The 25,836-nt window shown below is 46.6% G+C and overlaps 1 protein-coding gene across 2 annotated transcripts in view; it reads right to left on the bottom strand.

The window, feature by feature from the left end:
* The window catches only part of LOC147436916 (DNA repair RAD52-like protein 2, chloroplastic), an 82,948-nt gene that overhangs the window by 43,343 nt on the left and 13,769 nt on the right, over positions 1 to 25,836 (bottom strand). For both annotated transcript variants that reach the window (XM_086486317.1, XM_086486316.1), the window contains exons 2-3: positions 1,087 to 1,124; positions 905 to 999 (exon numbers count right to left, since the gene is read on the bottom strand). In XM_086486317.1, coding sequence (XP_086342443.1) covers positions 905 to 999; positions 1,087 to 1,124 — 133 coding nt within the window. The remainder of the gene's footprint in view (positions 1 to 904; positions 1,000 to 1,086; positions 1,125 to 25,836) is intronic.

The raw sequence follows: 25,836 nt of genomic DNA, 5'->3' as shown, positions 1-25,836 counted from the left end.
ACACCTAGTAGTTTATGATTCCATAGTATTTTATTGTGACATTTGTCATTTCATTTTTGTCATACTCTGACTTTGTATCAGATCCACCACATTGTAGACCCATCTCCGTTTTCCCACGTGTATGGCATGCCGTTTCTAGACCCGTTTCCGTTTTCCAATATCCCGCGTTTCCATTGCCGTTTCTAGACCCATTTCCGTTTTCCCACATGTATGGCATGCCGTTTCTAGACCCGTTTCCGTTTTCCAATATCCCGTGTTTCCGTTGCCGTTTCTTGGTACTCTGTTTAGAAGGTATACGTACAAATCAGATCCATCACAGTCCCAACTAGCACAATGTCTAGTGAGAAGACTCTTGGCCCACTCAACTCCAATCCAATCTCCAAAAATATTTCACCACCATCTGGTAAGTTGTCGAGATCATTTCTTCAAAAGAATTCCTCCACATTCAGGGGGATCCTTCGTATAGGCAGTTTTGATCTCCTGGATCTCTGATTCCTTGAATTCTTTTGAGGCCTTTGTCTGCCAATGGCCTTGGAGTGAGTTAGCAAGCACAGTTGGTTGCTATTGCATTACCAACAATTTCATAAAACAACATGGCCATAAACTTAACCCTAAAATTCTATAGGGGCATAATCGTCCCCCTCTTAAGTGCTTGATCAAAGCTTCAACCACCCCCAATGCAAACAACCTTGTCCACTTAAGAAAACTAAATACAGCTCTGACATGAGCATGCTCTCAACTACAATTATCAGTTTCTTCAAGACTGAAAATGACACAGGTGACAGATGTGCTGTGAGGTGCCTGTCAACCGTTAAGAGGCTCCACTTATTGTGATTCTATGACAACGCAATCAAAATTCACAATTATTCCACATAAAAACACAATGCTCAGTCAAACAAATTACCTCTCCATCAGATCCTCTTAAAATGACACGATAAACAACAGTTATGAACTTCGCATCGGCAGAGAAAGCAATGTTCCGGACTTCTCCACACCATCCTGTACATCACAAAATTTCTCAATTAAATCATGTAAGACAGAGAAACTATTCAATGCCAAGAGTGACTACTGCACAAAAATGTGAACCTGGCGCATAGAAACTGAGCATTCGATTAGCATGGTACCTGCAAGATCAATGATGCATAAACATTCGAGTATGATAGTTCCAGAAAGGTATTGACAAAGTGCACAGCTCCACGAACTTCAGAACAGACTTTAAAATAACCCAAGTAAAAGAATTTTACAATAACAAGTCCAGTAAGGTTCTTGTCAGGACTCATGGAGGAAAGCTAGGACCAATGCTTTTAAGAGAGCTCTCACTACTGCAGCCATGCACCCCCACTGTTTCTGCCACACGCCACCAGTCGCAGTACCTCCACTCCCATCCCCTTGCATTGTCCTCCCTCTGAATGTGACGAGTCATCTCCTGCATCATGGCCCTATGTGGGCTTGTGCCTTTGAAACCGGCCTGTTCAATCCAAAAAGGGCGGTAGACTTTACTTTAAACCTTGATTTAGCTTTCACCCATTATTAGTCGTCTATTTTACCTGTACTTTCAAGACACAACAAAGGGGAGAGGGATACAGGCTGCTAGATTGCACCTGTATGAGTAGACGGACACCAGATTGGCCCCTAACTTAGGCGCCCCTTTCGGTATTTCTTTATTGTTCAAAAGAGGGAATAAACGCTGTGGTTCCCTACAAGCTGCCCCGCACAAACTCGGCTGAATTTCCACTGTTCCAGCCTGATTTCGGTAGCATAACTGTACTAGAACCCTTCACAGTCAGTATTCCCACGCATTGGCCGACTTTCCCGACGCATACGGGCACTTTACAAAACCTGGCGAGAATCTGCAGCACGCTGAATTCTCTGTTTTCAGCCCTGAAAATGCGCCAGATCACCTGTACAGCGGTCCCCTTGCGTCCCCGAACCTCCTGGGGGTATTAGGGTCCGTTTAGGGCCAAAACCCTAAACCTGCAAAAATACACAGCAGGCTGTAATTCACTGTTTCGGGCTCCGTTTCGCGTGCCGGTCGCATCCTTAGCAAGTCCTCGAGCTCCCGCACCTGTAGGGCTACTTGCCCTCTGAATCGGACGAGATTTCTGGCGTGAAACCTCTCCAAATTCACCTGTACTTGCGGGGGGATTAGCCGCTAGCTAATCCAGTACCTGTGCAAGAGGCTCTTGCCTCGGCAATCGCGCATGAACCCACACAACTGTACATTGGTCAAATGAAGAGCCCACTAGAGGGGCATAACATACTGCCAAAGGGGAGAGAGAGGGCAGTGCGTAGCGTGCAGGGCATCACTCCTGGCACCGCACTGTGCATAAGAGGGAAAGCAAGCACTCCATAGCTCTTAACCTGTGACAGAGACTTGCAAAATGAGCCTCCCAGCTATAAATCACGTTTTTGACTTCTCTATAAGTAGTAAACTGGCCTCAGAGTGCCAAGTGTCACTCATTTGTGCATTTTCCCACTTTAGACCCTCGGGTCTAAAAATATCTCACCTGCAGCCTCTGTTGACTTGGCCACAGAGTAACAAAATGATCCCCATGTCAAACTGCACGTAATGACGCGAAGACATTTTCAGGTCCCAAAATAGCAGTTCCCTAAATTTTAGGAGATGCTGCCATTGTATCTTTCTAGGTCATCCGACCCTCTTTGTACACTGCGGCCACATCCAGAACTGAAATGTAGCCTCTGTAGCAAAGGATTCCACTTTGGCTAGTCAATGACCCCACTTGGCTAACCATAGTCCTTGTCCAACCTTAGTGCTGTCTTGCCCTCAGGCTTGGACTCCCTCTGGACAGTTCCACACTAGCTATGCAATGCAGGGCAGTTAGATTTCCCGAGGGGTGTTTCCAAAAAGTGAAAGTAAATACATAATAAGAAAGAAATCAACAAAAAGGATAGATAGTAGTCACACGCTGGTGACATACCCCCCTCCTGAAATCTCAAACGTCCTCGTTTGCATCTATGTCGTACATGCTTACTGTCAACACTGATGTATTCAACACCTGTCGACACATATACGACACATACATGCTCATTGTCAACCCTGGTGTATTCAACACCTCGTCGACTCATGTATTGCCTGCGTGTGAACCCTGTCCCAATGACATAGTGGTAGCTTCGCACTCTGCCATTGCTTTGAGTCACTAACTTTCCAATGACAAAATGGTAGCTGCACATTTTGCCACTGTCTTATAGTACACGTTGGATCCCGTAACACTTTCGAGCATACCCAAACCGATAGTTTAAGAATGCAGTTACACATGTACTCTTCAATAGAAGCAATTACTGTATCCTTGACAAACTGACAAGAAATACTCACTTCTATAGCACTAACCAAACTTTTGGACATTCCATAAGAGCAATTGCCAAACTGACAATCTGTACAGCTCTAACATTCATGTAACAGGTATTTGATTTGAGCTCACTTTAAATACCATGTACATCATTTGTTTCAGAAGCCATTGTCACACTGACAATCCATGTAGCTTTGAAACTCAAGGGGTCAAGGTAGGTTGCAAATCGAAGGCTTCCAGGTAAAGTGATAACACAGTTGGTGACTCTGCAAGTTCACCTTCTTCCATCCACTTAGCATCCATTGGTGGATAGTTTCTGAACTTTACCAAGTAACGCCTAGCAACCTTGCCTTTCACTTTCCTTTCTTTGTGTGCCAAAATCTGTTCAGGGACCAAGATCTCGTCAAGTTCCTCGACTTCCGGCTGATCTTCAGCTGGCATATCTTCTGGCACATTACCCACATAGGGTCTGAGAAAACTCACATGAAACGCATTGTGAATCTTCCAACTGTCAAGCAATTTCAGCCTATATGCAACATCACTGATTATGTCGCACACTTGAAAAGGCCCATAGTAACGCATGCTGAGCTTTGGAAACAGTCTTTCCTTGCCCTTCATCTTCTTTAACCTTGCCTTTTCAAAGCGTAAAAGCACCCAATCACCAAGTGAATATACCACTTCACGACGGTGACGATCAGCTGCTTTCTTTTGCTTTGCCTGAGTCCTTTCTAAGGCCACTTTGACCTTCTTGTACATTTCATCCATGTCCTGAACATACTTATCTGCTTCAAATATCTTGTCCTTTGTATGCAGTATGGGAGGAACTTTCTTGCCACCTTCAACTATCTCGAAAGGTGCCTTGCCAGTTGATGAATGCACTGTATTATTGTATGCATACTCCACCAATGGCAAATACTGCTCCCACTTTCCTTTATGCTCTGACACATAACACTTCAGCAGATCTAGGACAGTAGAATTTGCCTCTTCTGACTGCCCATCTGTTTGAGGATGAAATGACGAAGAGAATTTGAGCGTGGTGCCCATATTCTCAAACAAACCTCTCCAGAACAAACTTGTCATGCGTGGATCACGGTCGCTAACAATCGACTGTGGCATGCCATGATACTTGAAAATATTGCTCATAAATAAGCGTGCCATCTGATCTGGCTTTATCTTCTTCCTGACAGGAATAAAATGAGCCTGTTTGCTGAATCTGCAAATAATGGTCCAAATACCATCGTTTCCTGTCTGCGTTCTCGGAAGATCAAAGATAAAATCCATAGCAATACTTCCCATGGTTTATCTGGAATAGGTAGTGGTTGCAATAACCCTGGTGCCTTTTGCCTGTCAAACTTGACCTTTTGGCATATTAGGCATTCTCGCACAAAGGCATCCACATCCCTTCTCAATGTAGGCCAATAGAAGAATGTCTCAACCGCTTTAACTGTAGCATCAATACCACGATGCCCTGCATACGGTGGGACATGACTCTCTTCCATAACTTTGCGTCGCAATGGCTTTGTGACACACAATCTGCCATGCATCATCATGAACCCATCTTTGAGAAGATAGTGTTCATGACGTTGTCCATCCATTAGCTGCTCGAAGACCCTTGCAAAATCTTCATCATTTGCATACTGTTCTCTCATATCATCAAGTTCATGATGATAAGGAATCGACACAGCTGAAATTTGTGGCTTCCTTAACAAGGCATCAGCCACAACATTCTTCTTGCCTTCGACATGCACAATCTGAAAATGGAACATGGACAAGATATTTGCCCATCGCATATGCTTCTCAGATAACTTTGTTTGTGTCAAGAAGTATCGCAAGGTCTGATGGTCCGTTTGGACAACAAAGTCTGCACCTAGCAAGTAGTGTTTCCAACTTAAGAGCGCATGAATCACAGCCAGTAACTCTTTCTCATAGACCTGCATGGTCATCTCTGGCCCTTGCAAAATTCTGCTCTCATAGGCTACTACCCTGCCATCTTGCATTAGCACTGCACCAATGCTACTACCACAGGCGTCACACTGGACCACAAATGACTTCCTAAGATCTGGCAACACAATGACTGGATCGGAAGTCATCTTTTCCTTTAAGAGATTAAAAGCTGAAATCTCTTTTTGTGTCCATCTAAAGGTGACTGCCTTCTTTTGAAGAGCATGTAAAGGTGAAGCAATCTCAGCGAAATTTCGGATAAACCTTCTGTAATAGGAGCATAGTCCCAAAAAGCTTCGGACATCATGCACCGTCTTCAAATGTGGCCAGGACTTGATCGCTTCAACTTTTGCAGGATCCATTCTGACACCATCCTTTGAGACAATGTGTCCCAGAAAGTGAATCTCTTCCAGAAAAAACTCACTTTTCTTTGCATTGATGAGCAACCTATGACTGCGTAGCTCTTTGAACACAATGGCCAAGTGATGCCTATGCTGCTCTTCATTCTTTGAGTAGACTATCATGTCATCAAAGAATGTACCAACAAACTGCTGGTGTGGACGGAAAATTCTGTCCATCATCCTATTGAACGTAGCAGGAGCATTTGTAAGACCAAAGGGCATCACTAAAAATTCGTAAAGGCCAAACGTCGTTCTAAAAGCAGTCTTGTGCACATCCTCTGATCTAATGCGGATCTGATGGTACCCACTCTTTAGATCTATCCTGCTAAACATAGCTGCTCCTTCTAATTTGTCCATAATATCATCAATTCTAGGTATAGGGAACCTATTCTTGATGGTATTCTTGTTCAGTGCACGGTAGTCGATGCACATTCGCCATGAGCCATCCTTTTTCTGCACCAACAACACTGGAGAACAGAATGGAGATGAACTGGGCTAAATCAACCCCTTTTCTAACAACTCCTGTACTTGGCCCATTATCTCTTTCTGCTCAGCCGCACTAACCCTGTACGGAGGCTTATTTGGTGGGCTATAGCCTGGCACCAAATCTATCGCATGGTCCTCGGGTCTCTCTGGCGGTAATTGAGACGGTAATGAATCGGAAAAACAGTCACTATACTGTTGTAAAAACATTGACCTTTCTTTATCTAGCACAGATAAATTTGATTCATCACAATCTGACACTTCACGTGCAAAAACCAAGTACGCAGAAAGATGCTTTTTCATTACGGAAGTAATAGCAGAAGCTGATACAGTAGGAATAGACTCCCCTTTAAGCTTTACATCCAGAATATGAGTCTTTCCCCTGCTCTGTACAGTGATCTTTTTGTTGTAGGCATCCAGGATTCCCTGTACACGAAACAACCAAGGAATACCTAACAACACATCACATCCGTCCAGTGGCATGATGTAAAATTCTTCAGCATCTACATAGGACTGGATATGTAGACGCAACTTTCCAATGATGGGTGTCACAGCCTCTGTATGGCCAGGACATGCCAAACCTGCCTCTGCTGTATACCCCATCTCTTCAGGTCTGATTCCCAACTTTGAAGCCAATTCTGGGGAAATGAAGTTGGCTTTGGCACCTGGATCAAAGAAGATAAGCACTGTTTGATCCCTGACCTTTCCCCATGCTCTGCAAAGCTCACTTGCATCTGAATTTGGCTTGTCACCCACCATATCTGGCACTAGACCAGCCATGGGCTTCTTTCCTTTCCTGTCTTCCTTGTCATCAGAATCAGCTGGCCTTTTCTTTGTAGGACAGTTGTAAGCAATGTGGCCAGGCTGCTCACATATAAAGCATTTGTTCTCTGTCCTCAGGACCTTCTTTTGCTCTTCTGACTTGCGAGAACGTCTTTTCCATTTCTTTGCTGGTCCTTTTTCTGATTCAACCGTAGCTTTGTCTTTCCCTGCGTTGGCTGACTCCTGAGTCCCTTTAGGAGCCTCATTGGGAACGTGCTTCTTGGCTGAATTTTTCTTGCCTGATCCTGCCTTGACGCCAGTGTTAAATTCACAATCTTCTCCCTTGAGCAAACCATTGCCAGTGTTTGCTACCTCGATGAGCTACGTCAAAGTAGTGACTTTTGTCTTCGTGCAGTATTTTCTCAATCCTTTGGGTAGGCCACAACAGTATTTTTCAATCTGTTCTGTCAATGGCACAAACCTATAGGAAGTTACTGGAAGTAGAGCTTTCCAAAACTTCCGATTGTAATCATCCAGATTTCTGCAAGTGGCAGCATTTAGCTGGTGCCATTCTGTCATGACATCTGCTTCGAAATCATCAGATAACCATGCTGCTGCAAAAATTTGCTTGAAGTAAATCCATGTGGACGGAGCTTGCCCTTGAAGCAATAAAGTTGTCCACCATTGTCCCGCATTCCCTGTCAAGAAAGTGGCTACCTTGCGGACCTTTGAAGCCTCGGTAAAGTTTCCCCCTGCATAGGCCTTGTCAAACTGCTGGAGGAATGACAGAGCCTTCTTCCTGTCATCAAACCCTGTAAAGGTCGTGAATGACACACCTTTGCCACCTTCTTTGTACGGAGTTGGCCTCTCCAGCGGCGTTAAATTGTCATATGGAAGTGACTGAAACATGGGAACACTATTAGGGTTCATCTGTGTTCCTTGGCCGCTATTAACTTGACCTGAAAATGCCATATTTGGCTGCTGATTTGTAATTCCAGCCATACCAAAATTTGCTTGTGGCATCCCAAATTGCCCCTGAGTGCTCTGAAACCCTGGTTGCATACCCATGACACCATACATGGGGTTAGGCATCATCGTTTGAGCACCCCAAACACTGTTCCTGGCGTGTAAAACTGATTTCCAGGTGCATGACCAGCCATGCTCTGGAATACCGATCCACCTCCAAAATAGCCAGGGTGTACTGAAGGTGGTGGGAAGACTTGTTGCATAGCCTGTAAGTTGCTTCCCTGCCCATTAGAACCAGCTATAGGCTGCTGAAAGGTGGCGGGCTGAACTGGTACAGCCTGAAAGACTGGCATCTCAGCCACCTGTTCTTGCACCTTAGGCATAGGTTGTGGAGACTGCATGTTCTCCGTCAAGTGTAAAGGTGTTTCCATTGACTCTGCGGTATGAATCACCTGTGCTCGAGCCTTAACAGGCTTTTGAATATGATCCAGTGACCCAACTTGCTGAGACGGAACAGGAGGTTGCAGAAAGGCTAAAAACCTCGGATTCTGCATTACTTGTGTGAACATAGCCACAGCAGTAGCCAACTTGGTCCTGAATATATTATCATCTGTCTGTGGTGGTCTTGAGGACTCACCCACTTCATGTGTGTGTTGACCCTGTGAAGAGGAAACCTCTTCAGTCACATCATCTGGTCTGTCAGCCATAATTGCAATTCCCTGTGTCTTCAAGCCCAAAACTGACCAAGGCTCACTTCTATGGGAAAAAGTGATTTAATCCCGTCGATGGAACCATGAAACCGGCCTGTTCAATCCAAAAAGGGCGGTAGACTTTACTTTAAACCTTGATTTAGCTTTCACCCATTATTAGTCGTCTATTTTACCTGTACTTTCAAGACACAACAAAGGGGAGAGGGATACAGGCTGCTAGATTGCACCTGTATGAGTAGACGGACACCAGATTGGCCCCTAACTTAGGCGCCCCTTTCGGTATTTCTTTATTGTTCAAAAGAGGGAATAAACGTTGTGGTTCCCTACAAGCTGCCCCGCACAAACTCGGCTGAATTTCCACTGTTCCAGCCTGATTTCGGCAGCATAACTGTACTAGAACCCTTCACAGTCAGTATTCCCACGCATTGGCCGACTTTCCCGACGCATACGGGCACTTTACAAAACCTGGCGAGAATCTGCAGCACGCTGAATTCTCTGTTTTCAGCCCTGAAAATGCGCCAGATCACCTGTACAGCGGTCCCCTTGCGTCCCCGAACCTCCTGGGGGTATTAGGGTCCGTTTAGGGCCAAAACCCTAAACCTGCAAAAATACACAGCAGGCTGTAATTCACTGTTTCGGGCTCCGTTTCGCGTGCCGGTCGCATCCTTAGCAAGTCCTCGAGCTCCCGCACCTGTAGGGCTACTTGCCCTCTGAATCGGACGAGATTTCTGGCGTGAAACCTCTCCAAATTCACCTGTACCTGCGGGGGGATTAGCCGCTAGCTAATCCAATACCTGTGCAAGAGGCTCTTGCCTCGGCAATCGCGCATGAACCCACACAACTGTACATTGGTCAAATGAAGAGCCCACTAGAGGGGCATAACATATTGCCAAAGGGGAGAGAGAGGGCAGTGCGTAGCGTGCAGGGCATCACTCCTGGCACCGCACTGTGCATAAGAGGGAAAGCAAGCACTCCATAGCTCTTAACCTGTGACAGAGACTTGCAAAATGAGCCTCCCAGCTATAAATCACGTTTTTGCCTTCTCTATAAGTAGTAAACTGGTCTCAGAGTGCCAAGTGTCACTCATTTGTGCATTTTCCCACTTTAGACCCTCCAGTCTAAAAATATCTCACCTGCAGCCTCTGTTGACTTGGCCACAGAGTAACAAAATGATCCCCATGTCAAACTGCACGTAATGACGCGAAGACATTTTCAGGTCCCAAAATAGCAGTTCCCTAAATTTTAGGAGATGCTGCCATTGTATCTTTCTAGGTCATCCGACCCTCTTTGTACACTGCGGCCACATCCAGAACTGAAATGTAGCCTCTGTAGCAAAGGATTCCACTTTGGCTAGTCAATGACCCCACTTGGCTAACCATAGTCCTTGTCCAACCTTAGTGCTGTCTTGCCCTCAGGCCTGGACTCCCTCTGGACAGTTCCACACTAGCTATGCAATGCAAGGCAGTTAGATTTCCCGAGGGGTGTTTCCAAAAAGTGAAAGTAAATAGATAATAAGAAAGAAATCAACAAAAAGGATAGATAGTAGTCACACGCTGGTGACAACCTTTCTGGCTATCATAGCCGTACGCCTCCATTGTTGCAGCCACGCATGTCACACCAGTTTTTGCCAACCTCTGTCCAATCCCATCCCCTACTGTTAGCAGGGAGTCATTTCCTGCATACTGGCCCCTCGTGTGTGCATGCATGTGTGGGTAGGTGGGCCATGACCCTTGGTCGTACGGCTGGCCACCCCGCTAGAGTATCCACACACACATCAAGATTGGGGTATAACCAAAGGGAGGGCCAAAAGAAGATATAGCAAGCTATATCATAGATACATATGCACTCAGAAAAAGACTCAAGAGAGCGGTCCTCTGTGTTGACATTGAGGATCCGACCTACATTAAGCTTAAAGGAAAGTGGGCAAGATTAGGCATTGGGATTTAATAGATAAAATAGTTGCTAGGAGACAAAAGAAATCACTTAAAGGCACCTCACTGAGGAATCAGATGAGCTCACACCACACAATTAGAGAACAAAGCCATTGAGCTAGCCAAGATCGAAGAGGCAAGAAAGAACGTAAAGTAGGCAATGTGTAGAGAAGGAAAGGCAATCACCAAAGAATTTAACAACCACTTTTGAGTCCTAGTTTTCCACTCAGATACATTGGTTTGAGCACCCCTCTTCTCAGAGATTTTGAAAAAGGTTGACTCTTTGTCTGGCTACCCTCCTCTCAGCTGGACGACTTTGACGCAAATACCTGGTCTGCCATCCCTCTTCTTAGAGGACGATCATAGTGGAGATTGGTCAGTCTCGCTTGGATGACAGTTACGAGTTCACTGCTTCGTCAGGCTCTCTCCCTCAGCTTGGAGGACACTCTCCCTACTCACAAGACACTATCCAGTGGTGGTTCATGCGGTCTACCGGTGACTGCTGCAGCACACGGTCGAGTTTTGTGGTGCAAACTTCTCAATCTAACCTTCCTGGAGTTTTTGCGGATCAATTGCCTAGCCTTGATGGACTGCGACTGATTCCTCCCTTCTTCATATGAGTGACCATGGATCTTCTTCAACAAGATTGAACTTTTGTAAGCCTTTTGGCACTCCTACGACTGTTGAGTCTATGACCGAACTTGTTTCCACACAGATCACGATATCTTCCTTGGAGCGGTACACAATTAGCAGCGGCAAAGTAGAGCAATTCCCTACATTGCTCGTGACGACATCTACTTGGAGCGCCTCCCGTCCCTCCTCTCTCCCCAGTGGGGCCCACAGCCTCATCTCCCAACCCCCCCTCCACTCCTCCTCAGACGTAGGGAACTGTGCCGCGAGGCGATCTCTTGGTAGTGCTTTCGCTCCGAACCGTGTGGCTCCAGAGGGACATCCCCATCTGAGGCCGCCTTTTTTGGTGCAGACTTCTCCTTTGCAACAATCCCTAGAGGTTTGGCTAGCTTTGAGATTCACAGACGCTGGAACTTCTTCGACTACAGCTTCACACATTTCCTGGGTGACTCTTCTCATGACCTAGAGGTTTTGAGTCCACGTCCTCTTTCTTGCAGCTTGAGGCACTGAGGCTTTGGACATAGCAGTGGGTTTCTCCTTCTTGATGTGCGGTAGGGATCCTATAGAGTGGACCCTACACACAATTCTTGACTCGCTCCAGATTCAGGCTACTGAGTTCTCACACCACACAGGGGACTTAGGGGTCGACAGATCTTTTACAGACACTTCGGCCTCTTGCCAAGTTTAGCGTGACGCCACCGAATGCAACGGATTGCAGGCACATTGTGGTGCATCTGTTTGATGACACTCAGAGCCCTCCTTGCTATGTATTTGTACATAAGGATTCTTGGACAAAGGAGGTAGCCCTACAGGCTGCACGCTCGGCTTGGGCCTGGGCGGGACAGTCATTCCATACGCGCTTGTCTAGAGGTCGTTCGGATGTGAATTACTCCCCATCCAAACAGGCCTCAAAGATAGCGAGGTTGGCTGTAGTTGCAGCATCTGTTTTCTCTCACTGACTCCATGAGGATCATCTCATGGAATGTGCAGGGATTAGGAGGGCCCATTTTTAGCGTCAGAGGGTCGGCTGCGTCAGCAGCTTCAACGAAGCCTTGTGGGTGGTGAGATTGACATTCTTATGCTACAAGAGCATCATCTGTGTGAGAGCCCCTTAGACGGTGTGGTCAGATTTTGCGTGGTCGCTATGAGACGTTTTGGTCAACTGCATTTGGACATAGAGGCATCCAGGGAGGGGTATGTATGACTATTGCGAATTCTTTGCAGCAGGCCATTGTGGGCAGAGGTATTATTGTACCAGGCAGAGCTCAGTGGATTACTATGCAGGTTCAGGGTTGCCTCATGGGTTTCTTGAACATTTATGCGCCCAATAATGTGGCAAGTGACGGGTAGAGTTCTGGTCTCAGGTTGTGGAGTCTTTGCCGCATGCAGAGCAGTGGTGTGTTGGGGGGGACTTCAACATGTTGGAGGACCCCTCTGACCAGATTGGAGGTGGCCATGTCACGGGCGGGGCTGAGTTGGCAACTTGGGAGCGGTTTTGTATGACTATGAGGGTTTCTGATGTTTGGCAGCACTCTGGTTTTGTGAGACCCCCTGACAGCTTGGTTTTCTCTCGTTCTGATCGCAGAGTTGGAGGAGTGAATCTATCTAGAATAGATCGCTTCAATGCTAGTGACCGCGTTGCTTCCCTGTAGAGGATGTAGGAGCAGCACCCAGACAGTCCCTAGGTTGGACGAGCAGTTGCAACAGGCTCGCCAAGAGCTTGCCAACACAGAGGAGAGGCGTCATGAGTTTGCTTTCCATCGACAGGCATCTCAGTGGACCCAGGTGGGTGACCGAGTTACGAGGGCGTTCTTTGAGACAATTGGACCCCGGCATGTGCACGCCAGTGTCAGCCAGTTGAGGAAGCCTGACAAGTCAGTTGCTTCAGAGCCAGAGGACATACGTGCAGTTGCTACTCACTTTTCCCGTGACCTGTTGTCAGCAGAGCCTCAATCAAAGCGTCAGGATGAATGCAGAGAGCAGGTGTGGGCACAGATGCCTTGTCTTGTGACTGAGGAGATGCGCCAGAGGCTTGAGCTGCCTCTTCAGCTAGAGGAGCTCCACGTGGCCCTCAGAGCACTTCCTGGTGGTAGCTGTCCAAGTGAGGATGGTTTTGACTCCCAATTTTTTCTTAGAGTAATGGGACTTGCTTGGCTCAGACCTCTGCAGCGCTTTTCAGTACATCTTACACACACGAGAGATGCCTCACAGCATGAGTGAGGGCTTGGTTTACCTCATTCCCAAGGAGGGTGGCTCCTTCGATGAGATTCGACAGTGGCGGCCCATGGGCCATCACCATCCTTAACTCAACCTCCAAATTCTTGCCAAGGCTCTGAGTTTGAGGATTCAGCCACTTCTAGAGAGCATCATACATGGGACCCAGTCATGTTTTGTCAAGGAGCGCAGCATCCTTGACAACATCTTTACTTTTTGGGAGGCATCTGCCCTCGCGCGCCTCCGTGGTGAGAATCTAGTGATACTTCTTCTCGATTTTGAGAAGGCTTACGATAGAGTTAACTTGGACTTTTTGGAGGGCACTCTTTGCAGGATGGGCTTCTCAGATGTCTGGATTAGAGGTGTGTCAGCTCTTTACAAGCGTGCACACAGTCAGGTGCTTTTGGCAGGAGGTAGAGGAGATCGGTTCATGCTCACACGTTCAGTCAGACAGGGCTGCCCTATTACCCCCTTCCTCTTTCTATTCTATGATGAGGCGATGAGCAGATTTTTGGTTTCACAACAGGTTGGTTTATGTGGCTTAGCGCTTCCTATTCGGGGCGATGAGCTACTGGATGTTGAGTTTGCAGACGACTCAGCTTTGTACTTGGAGGGCCAGGAGGCCAACCTACACACGTGTGAGCAAGCTCTTGAGACCTTTTGTTGTGCATGAGCGAGCTGATCAACTGGAGGAAGACATTGGCTTTCTTGGCTGGCAGTGCTCCTACGCCCAATTGGCTGCTAGGTGAGGGTTTCAGATGGATCCCCCCAAGGACAGCAGTTCGTTACTTGGGCTGTCAGATTGGCTTGGACTTGTCTCCTGAGCAGCAGATTGCTCCCCTCCTCCTGTCCATCAGGAGAAAGTTGCTACATTGGAGTTTGGCACGACTTTCTTTGGCAGGCAGAGTTGTAGTGGCCAATCAGGTGTTGTTGGCTACTATGTGGTACATTACATCTTGTTGGATCTTTTCGAGCTCCTGCATCAGCCAGGTAGAGAGGCTGATCAAGAATTTCCTTTGGTCAGGGTGCGATACTCAGATAGCCCGGGCCAAAGTGGCTTGGCAGGTCATCACTCTACCTTGTTTTCATCACGGGGGGTTGGGGATCATAGGCCCAACACAACAGAGCAGAACCCTTCTTGGGAAGTTTGTTGTCAGAGGATTGCTTCCAGGGGAGGAGCCCTGGAAGGAGTTTTTGCTTCAGCGGGTTAGAGCTAGAGTGCCTCAGGCTGGAGGCCCTTGGAGACCTTCCACCAAATGGATTTTCACAAAGATGCGCAGAGTTGGCCTGAGCAGGAAACTAGAGAACCGTTTTGCTGTGAGCCTTCTTCGATCTTGGGAGTAGCTGCGGAGAGGCCTGGAGCAGCACCAACCTCCTTGCACAGAGGAGCGTCTGAGACAGTCCCTTGTTTCGAACCCCATGGTCAACACTCAGAGAGGCCACTTGGTTGGTAGTAGGCCTCATGTTTCTTGGGGTCCCATGGTAGAGGGTCCAACAAGCACTTTTGGTGACTGGCTACAGTTCTCACATTTGTCAGAGGAGCTTCAGAGCATCCAGCTACAAGGCATGAGAGGGGTGCATAGCACGTGCCAGGACATCACAAAGGCATAACCAGCTGAGTGGCTTACACCTCTCGAGTCAGCAGCACCCAGATGGATGGGGGCCTTCACGCGACTGGAGGTCCTCATCGCACTTTGAGCTTGCTCAGAGACTGTACCCTCCATGTTTTTCAAGCTACACGGTGAGGGTCGTTTACACAAAGTCTCAATAGAGGCCCCACAGGTTGCAAAGTGTTGTTTTCAGAGGATCCGAGTTGTGGGCATCCGTGGGAGGACTTGTGTCATAGATCGTGACCCAGCAGCTCTTGAGACAAGCCACTCGAGGCTGTGGGCTTGGGAGAGCTGTCCACTGGCACGAGTGCAGTGGGATCATGGAGAGTGGTTTTGGAGGGACCCTTTCTCCTCAGCCGACCATCCAGGTGTCCCTTTCTTTCAATACACTGCTCGACTGGGATGTCACATACTTGGCAGGAGGAGGGTCTCACGGCTAAGTTCTTGTCAGCTTTTTAGGCGAGGTTGTGGGACGCTAGACAGCCGCGGTGAGTCACGTTGTTCCAATGGCTGGTTGCACATAGAGCTACAACAGTGGGGAGTTGGCTTGTACATAGCGGCCTCTCGACAACATGTGCAGCTTGTGACCATCCTTTGGAGAGTCAGCGTCACTGTCTTTGGGACTGCCCTATGGCACAACAGGTTTGGCTTCGGGTCCTTCGGCTATTGCTTTTGGCTTCGCATCCTTCGGCTATTGCCAGCTCTTTTCACAGCACGACAGTACACTTGGGGGCCAGCTGCTTCGTCCACTCTCACGGACCCGGCATTACAGTTTGAGCTATCCTCCACCAGCAAGATGATAGTGATACAGAGGGGTCAATCTACACTCCAACCTGCCACAGAGCTTACTCCACAGGAGTAGTGCAGTGAGAGAGAGGGAGTGTTGGGAGCTCGTCTGTGGCCTGACACTCTGATTCATCTGGCAAGCCTTTCTTCACCATAGTTCAAGGTGTGCTCAAATGGCACTACCGTCCACCTATGTGGCCCCTTTTCCCTCCCATCTCCTAATTTAGCCTCATTGTACGTATGTTGTTTTTTAATTGGGAGAGTCTCCCCTTATGATTGTTGTAGCCCTCTCTAGTAGAGGTTTTTGTAGCCTTATGGGCAGTTTCATTAACTAATAGAAGGATCTCTTTCTCGGAAAAAAAAACATGTCCTTGTGTCAAAGGGCGTTTGGAATATTTTCCATTGCATTGATGTAGTATGTACGTCCTGGTTCTAAGGATGTAGGCGATGTTGAGGATGTTGCAGGTTTTAATGGCAGGGTTGCTGCTGCCAAAGCTGTTTTGCCTACGGCTGAGCAAGCTCGTTAAGATGTAAGAGATGCACTCATGAATTGATTGCGTTGTCTGTGAAGCGCACTATCACTCCTCACATTCGTTCAGCAAAATCTGCAAAACAGGCTTGGGATATTCTAGCTGGTCTTTATGCAAGTCACAATGAGGCTACAATTGCATTGTTGGAGTCGAAGATTATGCATGAGAAAGATGAGATTATTGCATTGCTGCGTAAAGAGCTGGAGTCGAAGATTATGGATGAGGACGATGAGATGGGCACTTTCCTTGCTAGTGTCAAGGATATTATTGAGCAACTTAATTCTGCAGGCGAAGTCATTTCGGACAGTTCCCTTGTACAGACTATTCTTGATGCTTTGTCAAAGTCTTAACAGACTTTTGCTGGTACTTGGAGACTTATGACCCAAGGAAATCCAGAAGTTGTCAAGTTTGATGTATTATACACATTGTTGTTGCAAGAGACACTTTCCAGGAAAAACAGGGCTAAACAGCATGCATTTAAACAAGCCTTTATTGCTGCTTAAAGAAAAGGTGGTAACAACAATGTAGGTACTTCTCATGGTTCTTCTACGAGCGGTAAATCACTTGTTCCTAATGCTTCTGCTGGTAGCAATTCGTCTAAAAATTATAATGAAAAGGGCAAAAAGAAGATGCGTTGCCATTATTGTAAAGCTAATGATCACTTGATTAAGCGATGTCCTAAGTTGAAGGCAAAAGAGGCCAAGAAAAAAGAGATTGGTTCCACTACAAATGCAACTATTGTTGGGTTTTCTGTGCAAGGAGATTGTGATATTGATGTTGATGCAGAATGGGCTTTTAGTGTAGAGTGCATTTATGATAATTCTATTCATGATACATGTATGTCAATTGCTACAGATGCTCATGTGTGTACTTTGACACTGATGGTGCTACAAAGCACATTACCTCTCATCCTGACTTATTTACCCCTCTCGAGAATGTCCCTCGTGGGAATTCAATCACTTGTGCCAACAATGCCTCTTATCCGGTCAAGGGAGTTGGAATAATTGTGCTGACTGATGAGAGTGACACTTCTTTCACACTTGCTAATGCACTTTATGTACCTCGGATGAAGAAGAACCTTTTGTCTGTATATGCACTTGCTAGACTTGGTCTTGTTGTAAAATTTGTGGATGACAGATGTACAGTTCATGATCTCAGTTTTGGTGATGAGATTGTTGCATCAGGCATTTTATGTCGTTGGTTGTATAAGGCTTAAGCTCACTTTGTATGACAGGTGTGGGCATAATTTTGCAAATGCAATTGTGGATTCTACGGCTATTTCAGATGTAAAACTTTGGCATGCACGTATTGGACATCTGAATTTAGCCAATTTGCTGCATTTACAGAAATCTGATATGGTTGCTTCTTTGCCGCCTCTTGAAGACCTGTTAAGCATGTTAATGAAAGCTATATTTTGAGTAAGATGTAGCGTTCGAAGTTTCCAAAGGATGGTTCAGTTTGGGCTAGATGCAAGTTGCAGCTTGTGCACAGTGATGTTTGTGGGCCCGGGCAAACTTTGTCCTTGGGCAATTACCTTTACTTCGTGACTTTCATTGATGATTACTCCAGGCATGCATGGGTGTATCCGCTTAAGGCGAAGTCCTAAGTGTTTGTGCTTCAAGCAATTTTTGGCTATGGCTGAAAATGTTTCTGTAGTATGGGCACCCTCCGTTCCGATCGAGGGTGGGAGTATATATCTCATGAATGTAATGCATTTCTGGCTAGTCGTGAGATAAAACACCAATGTACAGTGCTGTATACGCCTCAACAAAATGGTGTTGCTCAAAGGAAGAACATGTCTCTTACGGAGATGGCAAGATATATGGCCAAGAGTCAAGCTTTTGCCACATTCGTTTTGGCTTGAGGCCATCATGTGTGCCACTTACATACTCAGCAGGTGTCCTATGAAAGCTTTGCAGTCTATGACTCCATATGAAGCATGGCATGATAGAAAGTCATCTATCGATCACATGCATGTTTTTGGGTGTTTGGCTTATGCTTTGGTACCACAAACACAGCGCAGAAATTTGGATGATAAAGCTATCAAGTGCATTTTTGTTGGTTAATAGTGTTGAAAGCAAAGGTTACAGGTTATACCATCCGCAAACAAAGCGTATCTTCGTTTCACTGCATCTTGTGTTTGTTAAAGATTATGTTCAGCCCTTGTTGTCATGTACTAGAGACAGTAATGTAAGCTCACAGGACATATATGACACTTTATTGCCTCTTTTCAGTGGTCGAAGTTCAAATGTAAATTAGGCCAATTTCTGATACAAATGTACATAATGTACTTGATGAGGAAAGGGCTGAGAATGAGCAAGCTAGAGGCATGCCAAAATGGCTGGTGCATACTTTGCGTGACAGTAAATTGGATGCACCTTTGTCTAGTCGTACTCGTTCGGGTTCTTGCCATGCATCTTATGCGTCAAATTGCTATGCTTTGGTTGTTCACAGTTTATGTGATGTTGAGAAACCTCTGTCTTCTAATGAAGCACAAAATTCTGAAAATTGGATGGCTGCCATAAAATCAGAATATGATGCACTTTTAGAAAATGACACATGGACTTTATGTGATTTGCCTCCTGGCAAAAAGGCCATTGGTACGAAGTGGGTTTACAAGTTGGAGTGTAAGCCTGATGGTGAAAGACACGTGTGAAAGATTGATCAAGTACTCCAAAGGCTTGAGATTTGTGAATCACCTGAAGAATTACCCGATTGATGAGATTCACTCGAAATGGCGAGAGGCTGTTGATTCTCCTCTCAAGGCGGTAAGGAAGCTGAAAGAAAAGCCGAGTGTAGAAAAGCACAAACTGCACTCACAAAAAGAGTATGACCAAGCTCTTAAAAAGAAGATGGACCAATTAATGAAAGGCTTAAAGCTCTCTCGGAAGAAGAAGAAATCAGCGGATTTTTCCAATTATTTGGGCCGGAAGTCGACTTTCGAAATGGTCAGAAAATCCAAGAAGCGTATTCGTTTCGACGATGACCGAGATTTTTCTTCGTCTTTACAGAGTTCTGACAATTAGCCGTCCTCTAGTTCCAGAGAGGATGAGAACAAGCTGAAGAAGCGAACAAAAAGCAAGAAAAGAAGATTTTTGAAAAAGTCTAGAAGACACTCAAGGAGCCAACTAGAAAATCAGCGGAGGAAACTTGTCACTTCATCCTCTGCTGATAGTTCAGACAGTGAACAAAAGGACAAGAAGACCAAGGAGTTCAAGGATGGGGATCAAGCAGTCAAGTTTGACACGTTTTTGAGCTACCAAGACACCCATCGAGCCCTTGAATTCATACTGCAATTTGATGTCGCCTTCTTAGAAGATCGTTTTTCGGAATGCTCCAAGGTGCAAAGGGAGGCATATTACTTGAAAGAATGGTGGTCTACTCTATTGTTGTTGAGCAGAGAAGCACCTAGAAGTGAATAAAATTCGAGAGTTTTCACCTTTATCTGGATAACGAAAGCATATGAAGAAGATGTCATCAACTTGGCATCATCTAAGAATGACTATGACTATTGCCACAGGTTTTGGGATACCTATTTGCCAATGTCCTCATTTCGGAGGGTCACTTTGAAGGACCAGATTGAGCAGTTTTGTTGTGGCTTGCCAAAAGAGATTCAACGGTATTGTCTGTAACAGAAGTTTTGACTCCATTTAGAGACGTATGGGACATACCAAGCAAAGTTTTGGGATGCATGCCAACTCACTGACATATCCTACGAACAAGCCAGTGTCCACCTCAACGAGGCAAGAGTCGTTGAGGGAAAAGAAAGAACCAAGGGAACCGAAACTTTCATTCGTTTTCAGCCAGATCTGCGTTTTTGGCAAACAACAGCGTTTTCGGCAAAGGGGGGCAGCGCTAGCCTTGGCCCTCTGCAAATCTTGCCTTTCGACACCCGGCTTGGCATCCGGTGCCTCACCGGCCTTGTTCATCTTCATATCTACCACTGTTTACAGCCATACACCTGCTGTTTTTTCTCTGTTTTCAGCCCACCTGGGGTTGCGACCTTGATTCCCCACCCTCCCTAGACCCTCTGCACTGCTCCGGACCATGCCGGGAGCGTACGAGCACGCTGAAATTCGCTGGACAGCAGCGTTTTCATCACCTCGGAATTGCATTTTTGGGTGGACAGCAGCCACATGGCTTGTGTTTTTTTACAGAGGATGAAGTTACCTCCTACGAGGAACCATCGGGTGGTGGTCCACGCGGTCTCTCAGTGACTGTTGCAGTACACAGAATCTTCGTGTCACGTGACACATCCCAACCCTATGTGTCCGTGGACAAGCTACACCATAGCAGGGTTCAGTCAGTCCAGTCAGTTTAGATTAGCAGTGATCTGGCACTTTTGTGAGTCTATTCGTAGACCGTGCATGCCCAGTCACTTAGCATAGATGCATATCCTCCGATTGCACACAGCATGATCATCAATATTCCCTTCAGAATCCATCAGATTCAATCAGGGGAATTTTCCAGTGCATTTAGCCTATTTTCCTATTTTTGGTTATTTTCACTTATTATTTTTAAGTGACTTTCCAACAAAAGTAGGTAGGGCAATTTTGCTAAGTTAATATATAAGAAAACCCACGTTAGCACTTTCTGGCAGAAGAGGCAGCAGGAGCTTCCTGCTCAACAGGCAACTTCTTAGCAGTACCCCCTCATGACCCCCTAGCGTTTTTCAAGTAGATACCATCGCCATCCTTCCCTCATCCTTGGCGTTTTCTACCACAGTAGATCCCCGGCATCAAGTCCCATTCCCTCACGTTTCCATCTCCAGTAGCCATCGCCAGCATCCTCCACTGCTTGGCGTTTTTACCCCTATACCAGCAACAGCAATAGGCTTCTACTGACGCTAGCCACCCATTGCAGATTCTCAACGATTTCATCAGATCATCCTCGCATGCATCAGGCACTTCAGCGTTTTTGCTTTGCAACATCAAATCAGCCTAGCGTTTTTGGCTAGCAGCAGGACCCATCAACGTTTTTGGTTTTCAGCCCTAATCTACCGCAGATACACAAAGTTTTCAGCCTATGACAGTAGAAGATCAGCCCCAGATTGGTTGTAGATGTTCCCTCATTTTCAGCCATAAAAACGCAGCCAAAACAGTCATTTTCAGCCACCGAAACAGTCCAGAAATTCAGCGATTAGAAGATCTCAGATTTCAGCCATCAAGTCGTCGTCGTCATCGGCATAGTCCCATTGCATCAGTCCATTGCATTCGCATTGTACACCTTTGTGCAATCAAAGTAGACCACTCTCGCCGACGAGAGTGGGGCCTTCGGAGCAGGGTTTTACAACCTCTCGGGTGTCGTATCTCATCTCTCTCCTTCTCTCAGTCTCATTCACTTGCACGCACAATATCCACTCACTTTGTTCATGATCATAGCACTCTCCATAAGACGGAAAGCTCTCTCTTTCCCTAAGAACTAAAAGGAACCTTGAGCAATAAAGATCACTAATCTTGAGAAAATACAACACTCATTCCGTTGCACCTAACACTTCGACATCGGCTTGATCATCTACGGGCGTACGATCCTTGGGAGATCCATTCATTCCAACCATCATTCAGTGGTTGCGCACTCCAGAGGGGGCGGTGACTTGTGGTTTGCTATGTACACACCTATGCTATGGTTTGCTATGTACACACCTATGTACACACTCCAGAGGGGGTGGTGACTTGTGGTTTGCTATGTACACACCTATGCACTCATTAGAGGAGTTCACACAAGATATGGCCATGCTCGTGGCATATGGGATTCTGACATTCCCAGAGAAGACACCACCATCTTTGGTGGGCAGACACTTACCACTTGACCTCGACATGTCAGATCACTTGCTTACATGAGCATCCACATGGACTTAGGGAGAGGATCTTGGATCTCTTCTTGGACAGGTTCATTGCTTGGATCTACAGACTGGCGTGGGACTTCAGTGCTTTAGAGTCTCTTGGAGAGTTTATCTGCAAGATACGGGAGATGAGGCATCCCGCGACTACATCCATAGTCACCCGGAGCTTGGCTTGGATGGTAGTGAAGTTGCTCTTCTACACTCCTGATCATTTGGATTGCTACCTTCAGAGTTGCTTACACTCACCCTCAGTAACCTTACAGCATACTTATCCCCCGACATGGGCAGTAGGCCACTCCCAGCTCATTCACATTGAGAGCCACACCAACATGCAGTTTGGTGGCGTTATTGGCACATATTTTGTTTTGGTTGACACCGGAGGATTGAAGGCAGGAGATACACGCAAGACGGCGCAGACAGTTTGGTCTGACCACACCTCTTCTCAGAGGTCCTTCACAACGCAAACTATTGAGTCTGGCTTTCCCCTCATCTTGGATTACCCTACCCAGTGATAGGACACCATCCAGTGGTGGTCCGTGCAGTCTATCGGTGACTATTGCAGCTTATGGTAGCTTCTACAATGCACACTGCTTAGTTTGGCTTTCCTTGATTCGGAGGTCGTTTACGACACAAATTGCTACATTTGGCCTTCTTGGAGTTTTACACAGCTTAGCCACCTGACCACATTGGGTTGCAAGTTCGTGCATTGACAGGCTTCCGGTCATTCTCATGAAGGTTCCTGGGCTTCTCCATTTTCTCCAGACGGTTTGACTACAGACACCACATATCCTATTGGGCAGGACACTTGCAGCTCTATTGGCACTTCTTTTACGACAAGGAGTTGTTTTCACACTCAATTCGGGACCTTCACGCAGTATCTTCACCTTGTATCCGTGGAGTACAACAGTTTGCTACACAGCTCATGATGGCACTTTACCATGGAGATCTCTCGGCGGTTGAGACACCCCAGACTACTGCTACACTCGCGGAGTGCATGTCCAGGCACTTACAGTAGTTGCATATCCTTTGGTTGCACACAGCATGATCATCAACATGACAGTCAGTGCCCGTCCTGAGCATTTTACAATGCACAGAACCCATTTTCCCAATTTATCCATTTTTCACTTATTATTAAATAAGTGACTTTTGTTGGAAAACTGGGTAGGGCAATTTTGCTAAACCACTATAAATGAAACCTAGCGCTAGCACTATCTAGCAAAAGAGGCGGCAAAAGTTCCAACAACTTGCAGTGCACCTTCTCAGCAAGACCGGCAGGAGACCTAGCGTTTTCAGCCAACATATTTAGCATAGCGGTTTCAAGTTGCAGATCAGCCTTGGCGTTTTTGCTACAGACCACTTGCCGTTAGCAGTTTGCAGATCAGGCCTAGCGTTTTTGCATCTTGCACATACCACTAGCGTTTTGCAATTTCCGGCGACAGATCAGCCCAAGCACATCCAGTTTTCAGCACTTAGACACAACAGATCCAGCCCCTAGCCTCGCAAATCTCACCCACCCGCAGCAGGTCCTCGTCGTACCATCAGATCAGCCAACGTTTTCAGTTTCAGCCCGCTGTCCGCAGATTTCAGCATCTACGTTTTCAACGCACCATCGTTGCGTCGTCACCATCGCCGTCCTCGCCGACACAGTGTCAGTATTCAGCAGAGAGTCAGCACTTAGCAAATTTCAGATCTCAACCGGAGCAAATTATTCTGCATCGCTTTCAGCACAACCTAAAGAAGCAAGCACTGCAGTCCTTTTTGAAGTTTGCGGTACTCACATAGCAGAGTGGGCCCACGAAGATTTCTGCACAAGTTTGTTGGTAGACTACAAGGAAGCCATGCAGCTCAGTACAAGTACCTCACCTTGAAAGGGGGGGATGTCACATACACATATAACCCTATGTGCATGTGGACAAGCTATGACTCCTACATCTAGGGTTTAGGAAGTGTTCTAGCACCCTTCTGAGCCTGTACGCAAGACATGCACTTTAGATTAGTAACTAGTTGCATACCCTCTAATTGCACATGAGCATATTCAATGTTTGCTTTGTGTAGGCGTTGGGGAGTGTTCCCATACAGTTGCATTAGTACCCAACCTAGGTATTTATCTGCATGTGAATCACCTCTTATCGATAGTCCAACTTATTAAAATTAATAAGTGACATTTTTGCATCATAAATGGCATTGCCCTACCTAGCTTTTATTCCATATATAAGTGACCCTAGGGGTCACTTCTCAACCATGCGTCAGTACCCGCACTACAAGCACCAGTAACCGCAATACCTCAAAACCTCTCTGGCGTTTCTGCACCAAATCATCCAACGTTTTCAGAATTTAGCCCATTGTACCAGATCAGCCAACGTTTTCATATTTCCACATCAGATCAGCCACCATTTTCAGAATTCAGCCCATCACACCAGATCAGCCAGCCTTTTCAGATTCAACCCTCAAACCAGCCAGTGTTTTTCAGTTTTCAACCCATCGCCGCCATCGGCGATAGCAAATCAACCCTTAGCCTCGTCGTCATTGCAGATCCTAGCCAACATCCCTAGCGTTTTTCATTCCAGCCCTTAGCCTCGCAGATCCAAGCATCTACCGCAAGATCCCATCGGCATCTCAACAACTAGGACCATTGTATCAGCATTTGTGCAATCTAAAGCAAATACCTCTCTGGCAATAGAGGGGGGGGAGGGGGGGGGGGGGGGGGGGGGGGGGGGGGGGGCAAATGTCACCAACGTGTGACTACTATCTATCCTTTTTGTTGATTTCTTTCTTATTATCTATTTACTTTCACTTTTTGGAAACACCCCTCGGGAAATCTAACTGCCCTGCATTGCATAGCTAGTGTGGAACTGTCCAGAGGGAGTCCAGGCCTGAGGGCAAGAGAGCACTAAGGTTGGACAAGGACTATGGTTAGCCAAGTGGGGTCATTGACTAGCCAAAGTGGAATCCTTTGCTACAGAGGCTACATTTCAGTTCTGGATGTGGCCGCAGTGTACAAAGAGGGTCGGATGACCTAGAAAGATACAATGGCAGCATCTCCTAAAATTTAGGGAACTGCTATTTTGGGACCTGAAAATGTGTTGACGTCATTACCTCCGGAATGACAAGGGGAACATTTTCTTACTCTGCCGTGAAGTCAACTGGGCAACCGGTTGGGATATTTTTAGACGGCAACCCCGAAACGGGAAAATGCTTATAAATGTGCCAAGTGGCACCTTCTGGTGCACTTGCCTCATGCAACAAGAAGAGGCGCTGAATTTAGGAGGGGGAGAGCCTCATTTTCAGATTTGTCACAGGTTAAGAGCTATGGAGTGCTTGCTTTCCCTCTTATGCACAGTGCGGTGCCAGGAGTGATGCCCTGCACGCTACGCACTGCCCTCTCTCTCCCCTTTGGCAGTATGTTATGCCCCTCTAGTGGGCTCTTCATTTGACCAATGTACAGTTGTGTGGGTTCATGCGCGATTGCCGAGGCAAGAGCCTCTTGCACAGGTACTGGATTACCTAGCGGCTAATCTCCCCGCAGGTACAGGTGAATTCGGAGAGGTTTCACGCCAGAAATCTCGTCCGATTCAAAGGGCAAGTAGCCCTACAGGTGCGGGAGCTCGAGGACTTGCTGCGGATGCGACCGGCACGCGAAACGAAGCCCGAAACAGTAAATTACAGCCTGCTGTGTATTTTTGCAGGTTTAGGGTTTTGGCCCTAAACGGACCCTAATACCC

The sequence above is a fragment of the Adiantum capillus-veneris genome, chromosome 17 (assembly GCF_014529385.1).
Source record: "Adiantum capillus-veneris isolate H3 chromosome 17, ASM1452938v2, whole genome shotgun sequence".
Classification (NCBI taxonomy): domain Eukaryota; kingdom Viridiplantae; phylum Streptophyta; class Polypodiopsida; order Polypodiales; family Pteridaceae; genus Adiantum; species Adiantum capillus-veneris.
Note: the sequence above shows the minus strand (reverse complement) of the source record. Positions and strands in the feature narration are given on the sequence as shown.